The 25,918-nt window shown below is 39.3% G+C and overlaps 1 protein-coding gene across 4 annotated transcripts in view; it reads left to right on the forward strand.

Moving 5' to 3' along the window:
- Positions 1-20,912: 20,912 nt before the first annotated feature.
- Positions 20,913-25,918, forward strand: part of LOC121058572 (arylsulfatase D-like) — a 40,062-nt gene continuing 35,056 nt past the window's right edge. For 3 of the 4 annotated variants that reach the window (XM_040534323.1, XM_040534314.1, XM_040534340.1), the window contains exons 1-4: positions 20,913-21,258; positions 23,806-23,855; positions 24,413-24,562; positions 25,515-25,636. In XM_040534323.1, the coding sequence (XP_040390257.1) occupies positions 21,157-21,258; positions 23,806-23,855; positions 24,413-24,562; positions 25,515-25,636 (424 nt within the window). In that variant the 5' untranslated portion in view covers positions 20,913-21,156. Of the gene's footprint in view, positions 21,259-21,392; positions 21,742-21,823; positions 21,931-23,763; positions 23,856-24,412; positions 24,563-25,514; positions 25,637-25,918 lie in introns of those variants that run through there. The other variant, XM_040534333.1, reaches the window with a different exon arrangement.

The raw sequence follows: 25,918 nt of genomic DNA on the forward strand, positions 1-25,918 counted from the left end.
GTATTTTTCCTTTAAAAATAACTAGAGATACTATCTTTTTTTATTATTTTATTTTTCTTTTTTTTTTTTTTTTTTTTTTTTCCCACAGAACTGCAGAGGAAACAAATGTAGTTAAAATTGCTTATTTCTTATCCAAAACTGCTCTGTCCAATGTTGAAAATCAAAGTTGGCAACCAACAAACCAGTTAGTAGCATCTCTGTGTGAAAAGGCCATGAAGCATGGAGCCATCTATGAAATACAGTCTTTTCAATGAATGATTCATAATAATCCAAATCTATAAAGTTTTCTGAGTAGACCTCAGAAGAAAAGTAAATGTGGATATTTCTCTTTAGAGCCATTTGTAAATGTGTGGCCTCTGAAGTCTGTCTCCAAGGGATGGAGTTTGAAGTAATATTATTTTAAATTAGTGGTGGTAATATGGGCTTTTAATTCCTAGGAAGAAAAAAAAAAAAAAAAAAAACAAAACTTTTTTTCACTGTATAGTATTTATTGGCATACAGTTCTGGTAGTTGAAGTCTTCAGTCACCTTGGAACAGGGGTAGAATGTCCCTTTTTTAATTTGGTGGATCTACAGCCAGCATAGAGTCCAGCAATAACAGCTGCAGTGCAGGTGTGATAGGCGAGGAGCCTGCCCGGACAGAGCTGTCTCGCTGCCACCTGGGTCTTACAGGAGCAGCCTTGGACTGAGCCTGACAGGGGACGCCTTTCCAGGACCCAGCAAAACCAGCACCCAGGCTCCCTGGGCTTGGCAGGAAATGTGCTGTGGCCCCTAGGCATTTGCACACGTGTCAGTGTGTGAGATCCACAAGGTCTGCCGGCACACATGCTCTCATATTTTGGATCTTTTCCCTCCAAATAGGCAATATAACTTAATTCCGCAGCTTTGCCTGGCCTCAGTTCTATTGTACAAGTGCACAGGTGAAGAACGATACAGCATACTCTAGAAAACACAAGGTTAAGCTCTCCTTAGAAAGTCGGAAATAACTTAGAAAAACAACATAAATTCTCTTAAAAACAACTAGAGTTTATTTATAAATTCCCTATTTTGGCTTTTCACTTAGGATGTTTAAGACATGTCTCAGCTGTTAGAACTGTAGAAACAGCTCATAAGGCAACACCCCCTTTGTGCTCAACAGAACTGAAACTTTTTATTTTCTAGATTGAACATTATCTTTGGAAGTCAGAGACTTTGTGCCACTTCTTCACACTGCAACTTGCACAATCATTTTTCTGATCCACTCTCTCCCCCTTTTTCACTGTAATACAATATCTGTGATTGTGACCGATTCCACCTCTGCATCAGTTCCCACATCAGCTGATTATCAGCATCAGAGACCAGCTATGGCTGCCACAGGTTGTTTTGTTTGTTGTCTCATTTTACATGGATACAAATGAGCATGGGCATTCTTCTTTCCCATCTATTATTCCATTTGCATTAACCTGTATTATATAAATAGACAGAATACATGAATATTTATCATTATGCTATTAACAATTAATATTATTATAATGTAAATATAGTAAGCATCACTACCTGTATCCACAGTTCTTAGTAAAATGAAAGAAATTTCTGTTGCTTCTTTGTTGCATCCAATCTACATTTACTATACTGGTTTGTGTAAAAAAGCCTTTATTTTTCATGAGTTCATCTTCTACACAATCTTCAAAGTAAATTCTTAATGCTGACAGAACTTCCCCAATGTACTAATGAAATAAATAAAGGAGTCAACTTGTATATCTTGCGCTCCTTTATTTTAGTGCTTTTTACCCAAGTTGCAGGTACTTCATTGATCATCATGGGTAAAGCATTCACTGGACACCTTAAAATAAAGCAGAATGATGATTGTCCTCCCTGGCCCCATGCTCTCATTTCACTGGCATCAGACAGTGCTAAAGCACATAAAACAGCAGGGAAAGACAAACGGTAAATGTATCAGTTCTCAAAATTAGAGCATTTCTGTTTTGAGTATGATTTTTTTCTCAGCCACAGGAGGTTACTAATTTGTTCCAATATCGTTATGAGCAATTGTGGCCTTCTTTAGGTAGCACATAATGTCCTTCTGCAATAGTCCCTCTGCCTGCAGGGGAGCTTCCTTGTCTTTGGGTTGAGGCTGACTCTCACTCTTCCTGGCCAATGCACAGGCTTTCAGGGCTCTCTGTTTCCCTACAGCAGCTCTTTTCCAACAGCAACACCATCTTCCAAACAGAGAAAAGCTGACAGCAGGGAGAGAGAAAGGATTTCCTACAAGGGAAATCCTTTAGTAATGAATGGATTACTTCCTTCATATGCTTCCAGAATAGGGGTCCCTCATTTTACTTTGCTTTGGAGACATGAAGAAAAGAAGTAAAATGGTGCTAAAGCTCTGTGCCTAAGAGCACAGGAAGAATTGTTAAGCTGATTTTAAATCCATGAGATTGTGCATGAATCTGCAATCAACTGTGCATTTTTAGAGGTATCAAAAAACCTTTTGTTTCTGCCCAGTTACATATATTAATAAAAACTAAAGGCATAAATCTCACAGATTTTAGCATGTGCCCCTCAGCAAAGGAAGGTCCACAAAGACCTCCTTTAGGTACCTCTGGTACCTCTGGAGTCAATTGGTCTCATAGCAAAAGAGTTTCTTTCCGTTGTCTCATGCTGCAGCAACAGGATACTGCAGATAGAGAAATCCCTTTACTTTTTCATTATTTCTGATTCCTTCAATAGCACATATTCAGACATACATCAGAGAAATTAATGTATTTCTTTTTACTTCTAGGCAGTATTCATGACTGACTATTAACTTTTGGCTCTTTCTTTAACAGCCCTGAATACGACTTAAAATATATGATAGTTTTAATAACATATTAGCTAAATTTATTAGCTAACTTTGCACATGAGAATGGAAGGCACTTGCTCAGTCCTAGAGTACGATTCTCTACCTATACAGGCAGAGATGTTATATAATTCTTATTTAAAATAACCCATGTTATCTAAATATATCTTTAAAGTACTTATAGGTCTCATTCTTGCAGAAAAGTTTATGCAGAACCCAGTTGGTCCTGGGGACATTTCTGTCCTTAAATCAGAAATTATTTTTTCTCCATTTACCTTCCCAAAATGTATATAAACAGGATTTATGAATGATGCCACTGTTCAATTCATTATCTTCATTGTGTGTTCTAGAATTTCAGCTGATCTAGTAATGCACCCACCACCTATCACACAGAATTTTCTGCCAATTTGTAGATGGGAAGAGTAATTGTCTGTTCCGGACAGAGGAAATGCAAAGTGCTGGTCTATCATACGTAGCTTTATGGAGTACAAGACATAACACTGATGAAGTTTAACGAAAGTGTTATAATTTAAAACTATAACTCTCTATATGTCTCTAACTACTCTCTAAACTTACGGTAAACTTGAGATGTTTCATGTCTTGACTCTAGAATTATCCATCACTGTATATATATTTTTGAAGAGCTTAATGAAAATATCAGCTACTGGGGTAGAAATAGTAAATTACAGCAATTAAGATATAAATAAATAAATAAATAAATAAATAGAAAATAGAGAGCTGCATAGAGACATTAACCATAAATTCAAATAATTAATGTGAACAGATTTTCTAATTACTTAAAAACACAATTGTTTGAATTCCCCTTAAATCATCAGTCTTTCTTTACAATTTTTTTTTATTTTTTTTTTTTTTTTTTTGTACAGCACTGCACAATTAGGACAATGGGTTTCCTTTTAAGAAGCAAATTAAACTAGCTGTAGTATAAATATCCTTTTTTACTTCATAGGTCCTCAAAGCTATTTACAAATGCTGTGTATGCAGGAAACACTTCAACATCAACGCATATCCTCTTCCAGGAGAGAGGGGTAGAAGCATTATAAAACAGTTGAAGGCTTGCAGCCAAACAACACAGCTAAAGTTTGAGGAGGAACTGGGGGATAAATAAAGGAGTGCTGTCAAGATTACTAGGACTAACATGAACCCTCTTGCAGAAACCATCATGTTATCATAATGCACACAGAAATTGTAGAGTGCTGGTGAAATGCTGTAGTGTACTGCCCTCACTTCCCTGTACCTCATTTTCACCAGCTAGTGAAACACCAGCCTGGGTTCTGTTTTAAAGACTGCAGGAAAATTTGCATAGATTTGACTCCTATTGCCACTGTACATGTGTATCTTAATGCACTGTCATTGACATTTCCCAGTCAAGATTCAAAAAGGGAATAACACACGGCTTGTGAATAAAGCATTAGATGGAAATGAAAGACACTATAAGAATAGTAAGAAAGAGTTAATATTATTCATAACTGTCACCAAAAGTTATTGGCCTACTGCCCATTAGATATTTATGTCTTTTGTTACTGCTGCATATGCATGTGCAAGAGTCCTACAGCACATTTACAGTGTCAGATGTTTCACACAAGTATAATCCTCCCCTGGTGTTTGTTCAGAGTTGTCAGGTCCACAGTCATAAAACCAAGGACTATAGTTTGCTTTAGGAGAACAGCAGCATCTCTGTCCAAACATCTCTATCACCACATTAGCAAAGATATTATCCCTTGCTGAAGGGGTGGCCATTTCTTTAGCCCATCATTACATCATTGGGTGCGGCAACTGAAATTCAGAAAGTATAGGTTTTGAGAAGCATATTTAATTTAGGTCTGTAATTTGCAAAGATTACCCAGAACTGCAGCTCATCTTACAAACACTGACAGGGCCTTGCAGGGGTTGTGGTCTCCCTGGGGGCCATGGTGGCTGCCGATGGTTGCTGAGGGCAGGCCCTGACAGTCAGGCCCCATCGCACCGCCCCACCACCTGGGCAGCCCTGGGCACTTTCCTGGGGACAGGCCGGGCTGTGGGGACCTGGAGCCTGGCCCTGCTGCGGCCTCACTGGGGTTGGTGGCCCCAGGGTGACGGGGGGCCTGGGCCTGGGCAGGTGGGGGAGCCCCTGGGAGGTAACAACCACAACACAGCCTTTGTACAGAACTAAAAACCTCCAATCTAGTAACAGTGCTGTCTTTGCAAACCAGTGTTTCATTAGTAGTTCCAGGAATCCTGACCAGCTTGTTGGTTATGTCCATGCCTGAAAGCATGTCCCCCTGCACTGATGCAGATGAACCCAAATGCTCCCTGCCCATGCCCCTGTGGTGCTGAACTGGGGCCAGTTTTGACCCAAAGGCCGTACATTTCAGTGCAGTTTGGCAGCTGGCCGAACTCCTCATGTTGAAGGCGCTCGGCGCTGTCAGAGCTCAGCACCATGCCCAGGAAACCATCTGCAGCCAAGGCGGATGTGTAGCAGCCTGGAGTGCGTCACACCCCACCTAAATGCACCTGCCATAAGTTATGGCCTGATGTTGGAAAACTCCACAGTTAGCTGATGGTTAGATTCTTCAGAACTAATATATTTTAGAGACAAGCATATTTTACTGTGGTTTGTTGTTTTAATTAGCATTACAAAAAGCATTTCTGTAACTGACAGAAACTGACACCATTACATTGCAATTCATAACGAGCCTTTTTTCTTCATAGCCTCAAGCCACTAAGTGAACACATCAAAAGCTGTAAATATGTTATAGCTCTGAAATCATAATGTTTGGCATCAATGTAGAAATGCTTCGTAAACGTTAAAGAATATAGGGTCTTGCTACATGCAAGCACTACATTCCCCAGTATTGTAGTCATATACGGATCAAGTAATGTTTTTGCTTTAAATGGGTGCATCTACTCTTCTGAAGCAAATCCTGTGTCCATTCATGTACATGGTGCAGTGGTTTGCATTGTGGAGTTAGTTGAACTGGCATATACAAATGATTTCTTTCAGGGGAAATAAAACCTGAAGATGCATTGCAGCACCACACCTAGTGTACTGCAGCAGGTCCTGGGCGTTCAGTCTCTGGGACCAGCCCAAAATAAAACAAAAGCCCCACAGAGCACAGTGAGATTGTAGCACAAATTAACCCACCCTGCAGATCCAGCAAATAGTGTGTGCATTAGTCCTCGGTCCTTGCTAATGTAGACAGAGCCTATGTGACATGATAGTCTGTTTTTTCACCAAATTTCACCCTTTAGTTTAATGGCGCAAAAGACACTTTTCATACAGAAGCATTTTACGTGATATATTTAGCATTCATATTTCCACAAGGAGAACACAGGATAATGCAGGTTTTATGCTGTATTTCCTCTTGTAAAATGGCCTTACATCGTGATATATTCTACTGCCTTGCCATCTCATATGATTGTTTCCAAGAACACAGTTCATGCTGTCTTATTTCCCAATTTTAAGTTCCTTTCTGTATTTATCTTTTCTCTCTTTCAGTATTCTTCATGTTAGTTCTAGAATTACAAACAAGAAACTACCAAGTGGCAAGAAAATTGCTTTCATCAGTAATGAAGCATGCAAAATTTGGTATATAACTTCCTGAAGAAGGTGGGATGAATGCATTCTGAGCCCTTTGGCACAGCAGACTAACTGAGCTGGCAGTTTAGGGTGACATAATACATTTTTCCATGTGAATGCAAGGAAGAAAAAACACAAAGGAATCTAGGTTTCATCCATGTTGTCACAAAGTCTGGTAAAGACATTAGTGAAAGGCAGTGATTAATTTAGCACTCATATAAATGAAATGTGCTGTCAAAGTCATTTTTACTCTTAGTCCAAGTATAACTTCATCATCAGCTGTTGGTAACATGTCACTTTCTAATTATTGTTATTTCTCATCCATATGCTCACTAACATATTTGCTACTCTGCATTACCACAATAAGCCTTCTTTTAGTACACATGCATTGGTGTTTTCATAACACCACCAGAACATTATCCAGTGACAATGTACTTCTTTTCAGATATGATCTCATGACTAAATTATTTCTGACTTTCTGCCATGTATACCCCTAGGTCATATATGTATTTTTCTTAATGGGGAAACAAATTCTACTGTATGGATTGAGGTATGCAAAAGAAATGTTGCTCAATTACTGTTCTCTCTCCCCTGACTCTCATTTAACTTTGCCCTTTTTTTCTTTTTCTCCTTTTCCAAATAATTATATAGAACAGACAAATGAAGTACAGCATTTCTAAACTGGGCTTACTGCACCAGCATATAGGAAGAACACAAAAAGATACATTGTTTTCATGATACTGTAAAACAGGAGCTCAATAAGAGACCTAATGTCATAGAACATGGAGTGGGAGCTATTCCAGGTCTAAGTTTCTTGAAAACAGAATAGGGAAAAGACAGTGCACACAAGTAAAGTTACCCTAGTAAGGCACAGAGGCCTTGTAATGTTATTCATCTCCACTAGCTTGGCTGAGAGCCCAGTGACTGATCTCCTCCCTCCACCTTGTACCCATTGCCTTCCTTCAAGAATCTTTGCAGTACACATCTACTTGCTTGTCAGGCTGCAAAGAAATTTTGAAACTGTAAAAGTCAGAGTAGCTGTTTCCCAACTGTAGGATATCTTTCTGCATACTTGGTTTCAGCAAGAATACTGCTAATGCAGTATAAGCATAAAAAAAAAAAAAAAAAAAAAAAAAAAAAAAAAAAAGCTTATGATTTAATATATTTCCTTAACTTTACTACTAAGATCACCTCTGGAAGTTGAAATTTTCCTTGAAAAACAAAACAAAACAAAACAAAACAAAAGTAATAGCAAGCACCTGGGAAAACATTGACTGGAACAGTGAAACCACGGGCGGGAGGGGCTTATTATTATTATTATTTTCTCTCCAAGTCATATTTCAAGACAATGTTTAAATCAATCATACCACTTATATGATTTTCCAGCTACCTAGATCATTGGCAGAGATTTCCATGTAAATGTTGTTTCATAGCACCACCGCTGTGACAGAAATTGGTGCTTATAAAAGGGGAAGTACCAGCATGTGCAAGTGTTGCTACTGGAAATAACATGGCAAGAGGAACTGAAGGCTTGCTTAGAAACTACATAAAGACTGTTTTGCCACTTTAACATCAACTGGATGTGCAAAAGCTCCAGACCTCAGAAAACTGAACTGTTTATTCAGTCAGGTGCCTAAAAAGAATCAGACATTAAAATCTGTAAGCATTTAAATTCAAGGATTGTTTGGCATGTCTAATAATAACTCACCAGACATTTGCAGTCATGTGAAATAGCTCAGCCATGTCAGTCAGGCTATAATGGCTAAATGAAATCAGTCTAAGTTACTGTTTGTGCATTCACATTTGCCCAAAGAATATGCTGTTTGAAACAACAGAATCAAACTCTGGTTAGAGAAGTCTGAGTTTGGAGGAAAGCCAGGGAATTCTTTTATCCACAGAAAGTTAGATTCCTAAGCAAAGTCTCAAAATGTGGGCGAATGTGGATTAGTATAAGAAATGGATTATCATAAGAAATATGGAGTCCTTTTGTATGATGTCTTTATACCAGTACGATACATAAAGCTGTAATTGTGCTTGCATTTTTTATCTGCAGATGGTTAAAAGGCAGAAAGGTTATGTCAATTTCTCTATTTATGCATAGAAATCTAGTAACTACATGTAAAATAAATGGAGGATTTAGATTTGTAACCCCTGAAAAATTTGCATTCCATAAACAGATCTTGTTAAGAAAGTCCTAGGCCCTCAGAATTTAGGTATTCTGTTGTGCTGACCGCATCTTGTAAAAGCTAAGGCAGAATTGCTCTCTATAAAGTCAGTGTATCTTGTTCTTGAATGGGCCCTTAAAGATGTGGCCAAAATAATTTTAAAAAGATAACTAATGTAACAGGATTTATAGTACACATAAAGGCACAGATGCACAAGTATAGGAGACACCTGGAAGAAAAGAATCACTGCGAATTTTTCTACACTAGATTATTAAAAGCCATATATTAATATTAAAGAGCAAGAAAGAAACAACAAATTACTCCATCTCTGTTTGAAACAAAAACTGCAGATATTTATACTAATCTGCAGAATCAATCACGGGGAAGGGGTAGCTTTCATGAATGGACTACAAAAATATATGCAGTTTTAGTAGTGAACATTTTGTATTGGCATGAGAAATATGGCATAATTGTTTTCTCATATGCTCAGAAACAAGACGCAATTGACTTGACTGAAAAAAAAGTACGGTAAGTTGGATCAACAAAATGAAAACTCTTGCAGAGGAGCAGCAGTAGCTTTCAATTGCTCCCTGACCAGACAACACCTTACTTGTTATTTTGGTGTTATTATAAGGCTGCCAAGGACAAATGGTCCAGGAAGGTCATTCCTTCTTTAAGGCCAGTTTGGCTTTTCTCCTGTACTGAACCAGTGGGTTTTGTTTTATAATGAAAAGGAATCCTGCAAAACTGCTTAAAAGCACTGGTTCCTAGTGCGCGCTTCAGTCTAGACTGTCTTGTCTATGCAGTTGCTAGACCACGTTGGGTAACAGCCTTTTCAGAGACTCATAGAGTTGTATGTCAACAGGGACCATTACATCATCTAATCTGACCTGCAAGATATCATAAGACCTCATCCAGTTATTTCTGTTTTAAGCCCAGTAATCTATTTGGCTAAAACTTTTCTTCCAGAAAGCCATCCAGGCTTGAGCTGAACATATTAAGAAAGAAGACTATGCCTTCTCAAATGGTTTGTTGCAATGTTTGATCAGAAATGGTGACTTCTTTCCTGTTTGCAGATGTCCAGATTCTCCTGTTAGCCATTAGTATTTGTTAAGCTGTTTATCATTATTATATCAGTGACTCCAATATTCATTATTTTCCCTCCTAGATAAACCTTCATTCTTTTGAGAAATCACCTCTTGCTACATTCTTTAATCAAGTCTTTTTAAGCCTCTCACTGTAGATTGTGTTCTGTGACACTAAAATTACTTTTCTATATCTTACTCATTGTTTTAAAAGTCCTTTTGAGAAAGAAGGTAGCAGAGGAACAGAGTTCTAGCACTCTGCTACTCCTTTGCATGTATTCATTCAAAGATCACACAGTCCTCCTACTATAGTAGCATTCTGGCATTTCATACCGGGTTGAGGAAACACTGTAATCACCAGACCCTTTTCAGGGCATGCCCCTGTCTGATAACAGCTTGCCTTTTGAGATCCCATGGGTGAATGCCCTGCATGTTAACACCCATTTTGTTGAAAGGATCCAGCCTATCAAGCAATCCAGTTTCCAGTGTAAGGTCATCTTGTTTTGATCATTAGTCTTCTTCAGTCCTAGGAATAAGTGTTTTCAGCAGTTTTTTTTGTTGTTGTTTGTGTTTTTTGTTTTTGTTTTTGTTTTTCTCAAAGTCACACTTACAAAGTCAATTGTGCTATATTTAAGGCAGATATTTAAAAACACAGGTCTTAGAATAACGTTTCCTCACTGACAACTGCCTTTGTATTATATTGCAGTTATTCTATTCTCAACCCATTTTATATATTCTTGGGTAATATTGTAGGGTATTCACCTTGTAAATCAGAACTCAGTCTACATTATATAAAGTCTTTCAAAGCTGTATGTAGATTGCAAACCTGTAATTAACATCACCTCCCAAACTAGTAATTGCAAAGAAGAAAACTCATGTTTGTTTGACAGCTAACGCTAGTGTAGCTGGCCCAAACTTGCTCAGGTAAATCTTCCTGCACATTTTAAACACAGGTACCACATCACCACTCTCCTAATTTTTTTGAAACTTCCCTGGTATTATCAGTATTTATTTTAAAAGCATGGCACTAGGCCAAAGATTTTCTTTACCACCTATTAAAGTATGAAGTAAATGCAGCATTCACTTCAAGACAGACAGAAGGGATGTCTCCGCACAATTATCTCATCCAATTTGGGTTATAACTAATCCATCTGCTTTATAAAAAGGTCACAGATGAGTCATGCTTGAGAGCTGTTAGTCCTCCAGCATCTCCCACCATTTCTGGTTGCACTCAGAAACAGACACGTCCCCCCCAACAGCACCCCTCAGTTCACACGGGTCAGTTCACCAAATGTAGTACAGGGAACCAGAGGAAGTGCCTTCTAGAGACCTACACTCACAAGAGGTAAGAAGCCAAGAACATAACACCAGTAAGGAAACAGTAATTGAAGCAAAGACTAATATGCACTCTCTGAGCTGGATGTCAATCACTCAGCTGGTGTCTGCAGTGAAAACACATCCTCAACAAGCACAGCTAAGAGCAATTCCTCAATTGTTTCTGGGTCTATCCCATTACCTGCAGGCTCAGGCTGCAAAGAAGCTGAAAACATTCTCACCCCTCTCCCCACATAGCCTCTGTGTCATGCTCCCTTTCTTCACATTTAGCAGCATTAACACAGCCAGCATGGAGAGGCGGCTGTCTTCCAGCTCTGTTTCAGGAGTAGGGCTGGTAGCAGTGCAGCTGGCTGCACCCACTGGGTGGCTATAGACCTCTCCCCGTGGCTGCAGTAGGTTCAAGGCACACTTTCTGCTCGAGAGCACCTAAAGCCAGGACTGTATGTGCTAGGGCTATAGGTGGTGCTCCACACACAGAGGTTTGGGCTGTTGCCTTCTCCTCCCACTTTTCCCGGATGCCCTGTGCCAAGAAGTGAGGAATAAACAGGGATCCGGCCATTCATTCACACTGGGGCTGCCTCTGTTCCCATTTTGTTTTCTTTGCTTCAGCCCGAGCTGAAGTGAAGTTGTTGATGTGTATGGCAGGAGGCAATGAAAGGTGACTGCTTCGAGGAGGAATTCTTTACAGCAGATGTTTTTTAAATAAAGCAGAGGGTTTGTGTTTTTTTTTTTCATCTAATGCTTTTAGCACACTCTAAGGAAGTAAAAATCTGTTCTGAATACATAAAAATTCAGCTTCATGAAAAGATGTATTTAACTTCTGATTTTTTTACTTTACATATAATTTGGAGGACATTTTTCTCTCCTTTAACTGTGCTTCTAAAAGACTGGCTTCTAATGTTTTTTACCTAAAAAACCATATTTCAATTAATGACATTTTGGAGAAGAAAAATGCTGTTTTCTGAGAAGTTTTTTTTACTCCACAGACTAAAAACAAAATAATGAGAGAAAGCAGAACTGAAAAAAATCTCTCAAGTTATTGTATCTTATTGAGACCTAATAAATTTCTCTCAACAGAATTATCAGTAGTAACTCCTCTTCATTTCTACATTAGGTTCTCATATCTGAGGTAGGTTGAGCTCACCTGGAGTCCCCACAACCCCTGCAGAGCACTACCAGGGAATCCTACTGGAAAAATAATTACTCAACTAGAATATACCTGGCACATCAGAACTAATACCCTTCAGTCTGATGAATGGACGGATGCCTGTGTAGGATAAAACCAGAAGACATTTATATAGAACAAACCCCGATTCCAGGGATGCCACTTAAAGCCCTTTGTGCCTTTTATGCTTTCTCTTTAATGAGAAAGTTAAAGATTGCATTAGACAGTATCTGAGCCGTTTGCAACAGAATTTGTTGACCTGCTGATGTTTTCAGTAGCAGACAAATTTTATTGAGTTAAGTTAGAAAGATGTCCTGAGGATGTTCATAGCCATACTACAGTGTATTTTGTTTCTGCTGTATAAGTTCAAAAAGTTGTCTTAGGATTTAACTAACCAGTTTGTAACTTACAGATGCTTTAATTAGAGTGCATAAACCTCCAGTCAGTTTAACCTTGAGAAGTTGCAGTGATGGTTGCTCCACATACCATGTTTTGATTATATTGCCAGATGTTTAGGAACAGCCTAACTGTATTTTAAACATCTGCCTGTTCCCAGATGCTGCATTCTTGCATGCAAATAAATTCTTAAAGGACTCTAAAACACATCACAAACATGGATATCATGATCCCAGTGTTTTAGATTGCAAAGCAGAAGACAAGTACTCATTAAAAGTCTGACCAGCATTATGAAAGTAGGCTTACTAAAGTACCTAAGTACTTAGTACTTTGATAAATAGTTTGGGTTGCCTAATGCATAGCTAGACTTCAGCTTTCCAGCTTTAGGAAGTAATTGGCCTCTTTGCTGCAAACGTAACATTCAGCTTTAAGTGAACCACAACATTCAGATATACTAGCAGGGAAGAGTTTGTTGGCAGACAAAACAAGGTGACTGTATGGACTCTATTCATCTTTTGTCTGAGCTGTATTCTGTTACCTTTACTCCGTCTGAACAGTCCCGTTGAAGAGAAACATGGAAGAGCCCTGGGACTCTAAAAGCAACAATACAGTCATTCCTAGAGACTAGGACATTTTTACTTGCTGTCCAATGCTGTGTTTCTCTGCCCTCTAGTGGTGAAAACACCACATCAGAAAAAAAAAAAAAAAAAAAAACTTTAAATTTTTAAAAAACATGACCAAGATTTTAGACAGAAGATATTTGAAAGTCTGGAAGGTCTTAACAAAAGATAATATGATGGTTTACATTTAAATGGGATACCAAAGCATTTAAGGCACCAAAATGTGCCTTAGTAGAATATTAGTATAAACATCATATATTAGTAGAAATACTGGTAGAAAATGGGGCATGACTCATATAACTGCTTGTTACGTATTTGTTACAGTATTTTAACTATGAATTTCAGGTTGAAAGTGTAATGAATAAGCAACATGTTGTTAGCAGTGGCAGAAAAAGATTTATTGAAGGAATGTGCCTTCTAACTAGATAATTCAAGCATGTGTTGTAGTTCAATCCTACAAACAGAAAAATGCAAACTTGATTTCCATATTAAAAAGCTTGTTTTTCTGAAGATTATGTTCAAGGCTTCTGTCCATTCATCAAACTGAAGGTTATCAGTTCTGAGGTACTGGGTATAATCTATCTGGATTTATAGATTTTGCATATTTTAAATTTCTAGTTGACTTTCTGGCTAAATTAAGCCAACAAGCTTGGATAACTGAAATAAATGTCATGCACATGCTGTATACCTGAAATGTGTTAAAATACTTAAAATGTATAGAAGCACACTAACAGCTTTCTTTTAAGCACTTTTCCGTTATTTCACCTTCTTATGTTGTTGCCCTTTTAGATAATTTCTGCCTTGACATTTATATTATGTTGTAGTAATTACCGTAGAGTTTAATCAATAGTTAATATCAGATCCTAAATAGTGAATAATAATATTTCCTTTTGATAAGGGTATAGAAGCTGTCAATGCACTATAGAGCACAGCTGTCACGTCAATTAATGCCTGAAACTTCCACATCAATGTAATGCCAAACTCTGTTCGTATAATCTTCTTTACATTACAGGATTATTTTGAGGAAGCCTATAGTAATTAGCATTTCTTCTGATACATTTTCCATACTTACTAACAAACTAGCTAGCTCTATAGCATAACAAATATTGCTAATATTCTGGTTTTAATTTTCTCATGTGTATATTTATATATATACATACTATGCATACACATATATACACCATATAGTAATATATGAGAAAATAATTCCATCTCATAAATGCATAAGAAATGTAAATGATTGTTTTAGAGTTGCTAAGGTGTACTTTTGCTAGTGCAGAGTCTGTAAAGCACAGACATGAATAGTTGTGTCATTCAAAATCCCATCCCTGCTTTAAGCAACAAGGGCGGCTTTCTGGACAGTCTTCAGGAACAGTTAGGGGAACTGCACACATCAGAGTGGAGCCTTCTAAAGTCAGAGGGACATTTCTAGTATTTCAATAATCCCCGCATTTATGTCTGTCTTAAAGAATTTGAGCTTCAAACCCAAGCACAGTTCTCTTCCTTCTCACCCAGACTACAAGAGGGCAGATGAAGGCACAGAGAGAACAGAGAGCTGCAGCACAGCCCTGGTCCTGGTAGAGGCAGTAGTAACTCCTGTCAAGGGGAGATGACAGGGTCAGGTTCTGGATGTGTTAGCAGACATTGGGGCAGCAGCCAAGCAGGCAGACCAGGCTTTCTGAAGCACCAAAGGGTCTTCCCATACAGGGAGAGATGGAGAGAAGTCAGCTCTGCTCAGGGAGCACTGCAATCTCCAGGTCTTCAGCAATGAAGTGAGCACTTAGCAAGACTCTGGAACAAGAGGGCTTGGGTCAGGGCATGCTGTGGGGTTGCATTGGGCAGAAGGGGAAAGGTTTGCAGGGGAAAGAATCAGCAAGTGATAGATGAGACTGGAGCCTTTTGGGGTCCTTGGTAACTCTGAGCATAGATGTAGCCCATATTGCTGGTGATCAAAAGCTGGGAGAGGCCCTAGAGAGAAAGGTTGACTTTGGCAGCAGAGCAGAAATAAAGTACCTGGTATTACTGAACACTTATGGTTGGAGATCAGTTAAATTATAAAACTACAGGGGAAACTCTTGGTTTGTTTAATATTTTGAAACTGGCCAGTGTCTGTAACGCAATATGGGAAGGAAGGAAGTTTGTGGGGAAATCTGATCTGCCTCGTTGGTAAACCCAAGCCAGTAAATTCCAGGATAGAACTAAAAATAAAGAGGCTTTTAAATAAGTGCTAGGGTTAACAAATATATAACATTTAAAGTACAAGGGAATTTTGTTTTCTGCAGAAGTATTTTGCTATTTTGCCAAACATTAAAGAGTTGTTCATTTTAAAAATGCAGTAAGGGAACTCTAGTTCTGCTACTGAAAATCTTAAAACAATAGTGGCTAAAAGGTCACTACTTAAATTTCTGTAACAACAAAGTAAATAACAATTGTCAAGTTCAAATACAATTTCTAATGCCTCAGTAAATACATATATAGAGAGAGAAGGAGCAAAAGATAAAACTTTTTTAACTGTATTTGTTGGTATATCCTGTAGTGGAGACCTTCCTCAAACTACCCTTGCAGTAGAATTTAATTCAATAACCCGTAAAAAGGGGGTCCATAGTACTTAGTTACAAACCACAAAAAGCCAAAAAGGAGGGAATGGGTTGGAAAAATCAGACATATTAAAATATAATATGCACATGGGGGAAAAGGAATTAAATCTATAACTTCATAAATGGAAAGAGTACGTGAATGGGAATTTTTAGAAAGAAAAAAAAAATAAAGAAAAAAAATAAATAAGGAGAGAGAGAGAGAGAGAGTTGTCAGAATTTTTATAAGGCTACAGGTGCTACAGTATTCGGATTCCAGATCATAGCATATAAGGTACCAGCAAAAATTCCAAGGGTATTTCTGTATGTTTGTCTATTCACCTCCCCCCAAAAGTCTCCAGATGTTGAAGTGAGATGCTAGCATAAAATACAGCATATTCATGAGTGAAAAATGTGAGATCATGTCCACTGTAGGAGTGCTTGGATGGCATACTGTCACTTAATCATTCCTGCCAAAGATGCATTTGTACCCAAAATAAAGCACATTTCTAGCATTTTAATTTATTTTAGCAATTTCTTTCCCACAATGCACTGGCAAAAATGCACTTCACAACCTTAACCAACATACCTATGCTAGCAAAAGTCTGTGGTACAGCGTTGGCTTAAGAATGCCACTGATATAAAAACATTTCACAGAACCTAATCCATGTTTTTGTTCCATGTAGACCATCACAGCAAAGTTGGTTCTATGCGGCTTCCTCAGGAATTTTCCCATCATTGATTTCTGGAGCAAAACTGCCTTGCCTGACAGTGCAAACAATATCTGTTTGAACTGTTCTGAACTGACATCCCCTTTCTGCAGTGCTGGAGCTATTCAGGTGCTCAGCTGTTGAAGTGGGCAATTCATGTGACTTCTGGTCTGAAATAGGCAAAAGGTGCTGTTTTCTGAACTGGATCCTTGATTCCAAATGACAAATGCTCTTCCCCAAGTTTATAATACAAAAATACTATTTAAAAGGACTTTGATTTAACAAGAACTATCCATAGTGCTCTGTATGTACAGGCCAGCATTACCCTTTTTTCTCTTCATTGTTTTCTCAGTGTGAGGATTACAATTAGAAGGCTTGAAATCAAATCATGTCATGGTTTTTGAAATTCAAACCTCAGTCACTGCAACTGGTGGCAGTTGCCATGAAAATACTGAAGGTAGATTTAAGTTGGCACACGAGCTGCAGTAACAAGACACATAATTTCTATAACTCTAGAATAGTAGTCGTTACCAAAATGTACTCCAGGATCTCTTTTCAGCTTTGCCACTGGGGCTCTTTACAGATAAATATGAGTGTTGTTCTGTCCCCTGCAAGTCATATATAATCTACATGCAACGCATGCTCTATGATACTGCTTCCAGCTTTTTAAGGAGTCTCAAGACTTTTCATCTTTTCAGATCCCATAGTTCTGTGAATGCTGAATTACAGATTTCCTGTCTCATGTTGTACAAACTGTTGCATGTAAGTTAAATGACTACTAACAGGCAGGAGGTCTCTCATCCTCATTATTTCCTTTATCATGGGATCACTTTTCAATAGACAGAAAGGTTGACTTGAATATGGAACACTCAAAGTTGTTAGGCCATTTGTTTTACTGGCATTTTATATAATGCCCAATTATTAATAGTCATTAATTGCTACTGAATAAGCAATGGAAACTAAAACCTCCTATACTTCCTTTTGAAAATCTTTGATAAAGTATGTTAGCATAAATGTATTTTTGACTTCATACTCAAATTTAGAAAAATATTGAAAATCTGTAACACCTTGTGAGTGCCTTATCTAGCTCTTTTCATTTAGTGGCAACAGTCGCTTGTAGTTTTCCACTGTGTTACCTTATAAATTACCATGCTAGTAAAAATATTTTATAAAATTGTCATAAGTGTTCTAGATAGACTCACGCTGTATGAGTATATTTGCTCTCAGCATCAGAAAACAGACTGAAACTAAATACTTTAGTCTTTTAACCATCCCCCTATAGCTGGACTAGCACCCCACTGAGAGTGTAGCTCTCGGTATCTGCAAGAACTATTGCACTGCTGGAAACTTCATAAGATGGCAAAACACAGGATCAGGTAATACCTCCAAGTTTCAAGCACATGCTTTATCCCAGCCTATTACTGGTTTAAGCAGTTTTAAAGGGCAGCACTTTTAATAACATGTTAGATAGGGTCCTTGCTTCTGCAGACTGTCAAAATAAAAATCTGTTTTGTGTATTTTGTAGCTTGTCTGAGGAAATCTATGGCTTTTTTTTCACATCTCACCACTGTTTCTCAAGCAGTAAGATCAATACATTCTTGTTTTATTGTTTTTCCCTAATATTTCCAATGTACATTTTAGTCTAGCCATCTCAACTACCTAAAAACTTAATCTTCTATTTTGCTCTCTTTATCATGTGGGGAAAAAGGAATAAATATTTGAAATAAGCTCTGTAAACTCTGGCATGTGTATACGTATATATATATACATATATTCACACGCTAGGTTATCTCTACCTTCAGTGCAATGGAAAGGAGGATGAGAGACCTCCTGCCTGTTTTAAATCATTTAACTTACACATGACAGTTCCTAAAGAATAGTGTCAAAGCAGACTGCTACGGATGCTTATTCAGCCTGCATAGTCTGGAGGGGGTCAACAGCGGGATTGATGATACAGTGCTTAGAAGAGCCAGGTGTCCCTGTGGAGTGACAGACAGAGAAGTGACCACCCCTGTGGGACAACACAAGGACTGTGAGTGGGAAGCAGGCAACAGAAAAAACAGCATATGTAAACCTGGGACAAAATCAGTGCATGTCCAAGTGCAGCACAAGGGCCTCAAGAGTCTGAATTGTGTACTCTCTTGTGCAGGAAAGCCCAAGAAGAAGACAATTTCTTTTCCACTGAGGATCACCTACTGCAGGTTTTCTTCAGCTGAAGAGAGCTAACTTCTGCCTCTCTTGTAAAAGGTGGGATTCATGAAAGGGAATTCCAGAATCATGGTTCACAGCATCAGAGAACCACAGAGTGGCCAAGGCTGTCAGGGCCCTCTGGAGGCCACCAGGCCCAAGCCCTGCCCCAGCAGGGCCACCCAGCGCAGGCTGCCCAGGCCCATCGCCAGGCGGCTTTTGGAGATCCCCAAGGAGGAGACCCCACAACCTCTCTGGGCAACCTGTGCCAGGGCTCCTCACCCACATGGCACAGAAGTGCTGCCTGGTGTTTAGACAGAGCTTCTTGTGTTCCTGTCTGTGCTCATTGCATTGTTCCCATTTTAGGGGCTCTTTATACACCTTCCTCACTGTTTCTAATAGAAAAATCCACCAGAAATCAAGGGGGCAAGATACAGAAAAAAAAATGTTTCAATTTTTTGGGGTTAGTTCCCACCCCACTGCTGAAGAGTTAGATCATACCTACATGCAAGCATCTGGCCCTACCATTTACACTGGCTTAGACTACACCACAGCAAATTGCTTTTCAGAATGGAAACAACCACAGATTTTTAGGTTCCCTTGAGAGGTTAGATGGTGTGTAAGTGATCTGAATTGCTCTCTGATACTTGTGGCCAAGTGTTTTCCAAGTTAGGCCAGAAGTAGGTAGGTAATGGGAGCACCTGAATTGCTGCTTTAACCTAGACCATGAGCACGCTTCTGAAGCATGTCTCCCAGTCACCCCCACTTACTGCACTCCATTTAATGTTGCAGAGCCATCCTGGAGTGCAAGCACCAAGTTGCTTTCAGATGACGCAAACCTGGAATACTTGCTTCCAGGATGACAGGTAAGGCTCTGCAATTGCTGGTGGGCATTCACCCCTTGAAAACCCAACACAAATCAGACTTCAAAGAAATCACACCGTTTTACATCATTGCAAACAGATATAAATGTCTTTTAGAAAAATAGAGCAGCAATGGCTTCTAGAAAAATAGAGCATGAGCCAAATATTCTTTAAAACCTAACAAGAGTTCAAAAATAAATTAGTCACTAGAGGGAGACTCTTAATCATCATATCCTACTATAAAACTGCTACTAGTATGGGACTTCAAACTCCTAGATGTACTTTAAAAAGGTCAGTAAGTGATATTTCCTCCAGCCCTTAGTTTAAAGAAAACAAGGCTAAAAGACAAGAGTATGCAAGACTTTTGCAAAATTCCACAATCATTCATAATTCAGAATGAATATGGGCTTTCTGAACATTTCCCCACAGAAAATAGGTACAGATAGCGCAGTGGCAGGGAACAGAATTAGCTTTGCCTAGACTTTGTGAAAAAGCCCTCTGTATGTGGCATCAGTGAAAGGACATTCATCTTTCTCCCCCTCCAAGATAAAACACCAAAATAAAAACCACTTGCCATTGTGAGAGGATTCTCCTTAAACCACAAAACCCTCTCTTCTTCCTTTATCTTCCTTACACTATAGTTGTGCCCAGGTGGCAATTCCTAGTAGCCAGGTTTTAAGGAGTGCTGCTTACACAGTAGTGATCTGGTCTAGCTTCTTATGAGTTAGAAGGCTACAAGCAAAACTTTTGCTACAAGCAAAAGGAAGACATGTTCCTGCAATGTCACTGTAGATGTGCATTCAATTTTCTGCTATGCTCTAAATTTAGTAAATAATGCAGTTGTTATAGTTTGTGGTTTTCCATTACAAATACTATACAATTTGCAAGAAGTCATGGAAAAACATAAGAAGCAACAGAAGAGCTGTGGAGGAGACCCCAGCTGCAGGAGGGCCTGCCCCAGTCAGCATTGGGACTGATTGCATTCTGGACAGAAAAATGCAGCGCATCTGAACGTGCTTTCATCTTAGAAAACATACAGCAGCAGAGGGCATCAGACAACCAGAAACTGTATGTGTGTTAATGAATCCTGAAGTGCTAAAGTGAAGGGGAATGTGAACTGGAGATGTACAGATTGAGTGACTGTAGAGGAGGGTGGGGATAAGGAAGCAGGCACTGAGGGTAGGAGGAGAGAAGGGAAACCAAACACATCACTTCTGTGTGTGCCAGCTGTAACCTCTCCAGCACAGAAATTTTGGGTTGGGAGAGAGTGGAATAGGGGTCCTGTACAGTGCTGTAACTAGCCTCAGACATGTTCCACTAGCAAAGTAACCTGAGCACTGCAGTTGCTGGTGAACCACCAACTCATAACAACATCCCTTCTCTTTTAAGGCATGAAAGCACAGGAAATTCTCTGTCAGCAGTGCAAGATTGTTGTTTGTTAGTATTTCACATTTTCCCAAAACACTCGGTACAGCAGGACTCAAAGAAGAAAAGTCAAGAAAGAAAGCATTAGCCCACATGTTAACTTAAATCATCCATTTGAGTGATGACTAGAAAACAGGCAGTGCTCAGATATGAAGCTGAATGACTCATTTTCCGCAAAGGCAAACTCAGGTCTCTTCCTGCCATTTCCTTCCCACACTCTGAAACTGCTTCTTACTGCATGTGCAGAGGTGACCTTGTCATCACTGCAGGCGCTCAGGGCGGCTACAAAGTGAAGATATGCACTCCATTCCTGTTTCCACAGGCAAAGAATTGCTGCTTTGTAAGTACAGCAAGTTTCTGTTTTCCTTGGTGGAATGCGGGGAGGTTTATTGGGAACTGTTACTTATAGCGTCTTTCATTGGAGCCTGTCAGACTTGAAGGAGGTCCTTTGCTGCCCATGAAAACATGGTGGCTGGGCAGAAAGCATTTTAGGTACATCTCTGGTGGTCCCAGCCTGACCTTCATGCCTGTATGAATGTCATCGTTGTGCAAATGGCAGCAGGACGTGCAGCTTGAGGGACTCCAGTGTAAGTCAGACCATCCAGCGGCTTGTCAGCTCTGGTACAGCAAGGCTTTCCTGTGAAAAAATGTGCATGAGCAGCCAGGGCAGATTTAAGGACTGCCTTCAGCAACAGACGTTAGATGCTGTGATGTAGTAGCAGTTGCTGTGCTGAAAAATTTGGAATGGTTTTAAGTCGACTGAAAATAAGCTCACGCTCCAGTGCACCAGCTGCCTGCTTTGAGCCTAACTTGATATTACCAGGTACTGTATTTTTTCTGTGCTGTCTTTGGAAATGCTCAGGAAAATTTTAACGGGTGTTTGAAAAAGTTTCTTGCTGTTGTAGACAAAAATATCTCGAGGAAGTGTTTCAAAGGCATTTCCCTTTACAACAATATTATTCTCATCCATGCCTGAGTACAAAGTGAATCGGCAGCAGAGAACTTATCATGAGTGAGTCTGGCTTTTTTTTATCTATATGAAGTCTACAGATAAGGAATATTTAGAAGATATTTTCACAGACTGAAGAGTAGCAGACTGAATGGAATGTAACCTGGAAGAGCTTTCAGTGAGTGTTGCGTAGCTGATGCCACAAGTGGGTACTGTTTTTGTGAAAAGCATCTGAGCATAAAGAATGTGAAAAGTGCATCTGAGCCTATCTGAAAATATGAATAATTTATCTTATGCAAACTGGCTTGAATTGGGATCTCAGTATCTTGTGAGAATTTTGATAGAAAAGCAGAGATGGATTTTAAAAATTCAGTCAGTAAAGCAAAAGAGTAAGGTAAGGAAGACCTGCAAGTTATACCAACCTCCCCCCACCCCATCCCAGGATTATTAAAATGGATGAAAAAAGAGATAAAATCTAAGTTATTTTTGAGGGGGTTAACTAATGGGAGAGGGAGGAATGAGTTTTGCTTGAAGCTGTGTTTGGTTCCCGCAGCAGAGCCATGCAGGCCCCACAAGGTTTTGTTCCCAAAAGTGCTCGTGGCCTAGTCAGCACCACCACTGTGTGGGTACATGGGGCGCTCTCTAATTTCTCAAAAAGGTGAGGAACAGGGAAAAAATGCTCTGATTATCCCTTTTATTCCCCCAGGAGCTGCTAGGGTTCCTCTGGCAGCACTCCCGCTGCTTTCACTAAGGAAGTGGCCTGGCAGGAGTAATGTCATGCAGCACAGCAAGCTGTTGTCTGTATTTTACCTGCTGTTTCACAGGCAGCTTCCGAGGAAACCCTTCCAATTCCCATTAATTTCACCTGTTTTGGAGGCATGTAGCATGTATACATAAAACATGGCTAAGCTGTACCCAAGTATCTTTCCTGTAGAGGCCTAGGATGCACCAAGGCACAAATTCAGATAAAGGAAACAAAGTTTGAATGTCTGTAGATAGCAATGCTGCACCAGCGTTTATGCATTGTACATGTCTGAATATCAATTTTCTAAGCACAGAAATGTGCGAAAGCTTTCGCCGCGAGGCTTGGAGTGTTGATCAATAAAATGTGTGAACCATAGCTATTAATTAAGTTGATAAATAGTATAATTTCTGGAAAACAAATGTTAAACCAACAGGATTTTTAAAATTGGGACACTTGGGATAATTCGACCAGACATGGGATAAAATTGAAAGGAGTCTTTTGAAAAGCCTCGTCACTCGGCTCCAACTTTAAAACCTTTTAACATTTTGTCTTTTCCTGGTAGTAAAAGAGAAAGATCCAGAAGAACCTTTGCAGAAAGCTGTACAGAGAAGGGGAAAATAGCATAAAACCCTGAAATCTGACACATACAAAGAAGGAAAAAGGCTCAGCTTACAGTATAAAGCCAAACAACAGGAGGACACAGATTTGGTGTCTTCTGTGAAAATGTCATCATTGAAAGAAGATGACTAGAATTTCTACGGCTAAAGATATCCCTCATAAGCCTGAAAGGAAACTTGGCACATTATATGAAGAAGCAGCAGGCTGCTTCTGTCTCTGTGATTACAGAAAAATAATGATATTGAGGACTAGGTTTTAAAAAGATCTTCTCTTCCTTTCTGACTGAATAGTAAGTATTTTTATAAAGCTAAGTCATGTAACAAAGGAGAAATATTTTGCTATTTTAAGAAAAACTTCACAAAAGAGCAAAATTCCTCTAAGAAGTGAAGAAGTCCTATCAATAAAAATTACTTTAATGCCCTTACTCTTCTTCATTTAGGAGCTGATCAAAGTCATACTAAAGTAAATAAAACAGAATGAATGTTGCAGGGCTTTGATTAAGTTTTATCTATTTTTATTGCTTTAACTACTAGGAAGATGCAAACATGACAAGGCTCTTTCTCTTGGTTTTACATGATCTGAACACTCCAAATGCAAAAATGATTTGGCAACTAACATCTTACTGGTAAGAAAAGAGTTCATGAATTCTTTTTATATCATTATTAAATCTAAAGTGATCTAAGTTTAATAATGACAGAATATCATATTATAAAAGAATGAGGTTGTTTATCCATAAAATATACTCACAATGTTTTTTTTTGTCTTTTTGGTTGGTTGTTGTTCTTACCATTGTTTTTAACACAAAGGTCTCAGTCTGAGCAAGAAGGATGTCAGCGGAAGCTGACCAAATTCTCAGTTTCCCAAACCAATTTCTAGAAACTTCCCAAATTATTAAAGCAAAATAATTTCTTCATCATCTTTAATGTGTAAATTCCCAAGGGACACACTGCTCATGAGAATTTTGTAAACAAATGGGAAAGGATATCTTAAATTTATGCTCCTGACACTTTTCTTTTTATGACATCTGTTTGGGTCAGTGATCAAAATTTAAGATGCCCTCTATGTTCTGGGCAGAGAATGATCTGGTCTACAGACGAGCTCATGTGGGAAGGTCTTCAGCCATGAGCAGTGGGAGGGATGAATGGACAGACCTTTGGCTTCTTTCCTTCTTCTGTGTTTCAGGACATCCCTGGTCACATCCGTGATTTTCGGTCTGCTTCTGCAGCCACCACTGGCACAGCTTTCCATCATCACACAGCCAAACTTTGTCCTGTTGATGGCTGATGATCTTGGCATAGGGGATATAGGTTGCTATGGGAATGATACTATCAGGTAAGGAAACAGACTGTAATAATGAACAGACCTGGTGTTATTTCCTGTAAGCCTGCGATCCTCTGCCCATCATCAACCATTAGAGCTCTCTTCAGATTTGTTTACTGGAGAACTGGGGAGATTTCCTGAGGGGGTCACTATGTAAATATAAAGCACTACCAGGATTATCTCACACACTAGAGGGCATTTCCAGGGCCAACTCTGCTATCCAGAGCTGTTCCACTCCGGAAATATGTGAATAGTTCTTGTGTATTCCTTCCAAAACTGAGAAATGCAATGCTCTTGCACATACCTGAAGATAGAAATGCTGTTTCCTCTTTCAATGTATCAGGCCTCATTACCTCATTCAACTCTTTTGCCATTCTTTCCAAGTCTCACATAAAAATACAGTTTTAATCACTGTGATGAGCTATGTTACTGGGAAATACTTCTGTATACAGACCCGAGGACATAGAACTTGTCTACTCTTTAAAAATTATGCCACATTAATGCCTGCTGGCTTCCTACCAGCTTGTCATTTCTCTGCAAAAAAAAACAGACTTGGTGGGAGCACTCACCTCATCCAGCAAAGATCTCAGAATCTCACCCTGCTGGCACCAACTGGCAAGTTTCAGATAGGTGGGTTATGAGGCTCTGCATGGCTCAGCCTTCAAGATAACATCATCCCCAAGGCATGAGTTCTCTTCTTCAAGAGCAGTGGGATGCATTTTGCCAAGACACTTCATGGGACTTAGGAAATAAGAGGGAATGATTGGGTTGAAATTTATCCAGGTAGCTATTGTTAAATGAAAAGACAAAAAAAAATCATCCCCCTTCTTGAAAATAAATAAAAGAAATCAAAATAATTCAAATAGAATAAACTTCCAAAAATGAAGATAAGTGTACTATTCCTCATTCTCATTCCCTTGAAGGCCCTCTGAATAATACCTAACAGTGTTGGTTGCATTTTTAGGACACCGAACATCGATCGCCTAGCAAAGGAAGGAGTGAAACTGACCCAACACATCGCTGCAGCTCCACTGTGCACCCCAAGCAGAGCAGCTTTCCTCACTGGCCGATATCCCCTCCGATCAGGTTTGCCTTGCACAGCCAAGTGGCCTTTAAACATTGCTTTATTGCTGAAGGGAAGAGTGTCATACAGTGGGCACAAAGGAATGAAGGCGTGCAGAGATGAAGTGCCGTAGACTTACCGTCGCTCACTAAGGACACAAAAGACTCACCAGCTAGGTCTAGTACCTTGGAGACTGCATCTATATTTATGGCATACAATGAACCAGCCCGGAGGGAAGTAAGGCAGAGAAGAACCAGCTCTGCAGAGCAGCTCGCTCCCCACCAGCTAGTAACTCTGGTTGCATT

This window comes from Cygnus olor, chromosome 1 (assembly GCF_009769625.2).
Source record: "Cygnus olor isolate bCygOlo1 chromosome 1, bCygOlo1.pri.v2, whole genome shotgun sequence".
Taxonomy (NCBI): domain Eukaryota; kingdom Metazoa; phylum Chordata; class Aves; order Anseriformes; family Anatidae; genus Cygnus; species Cygnus olor.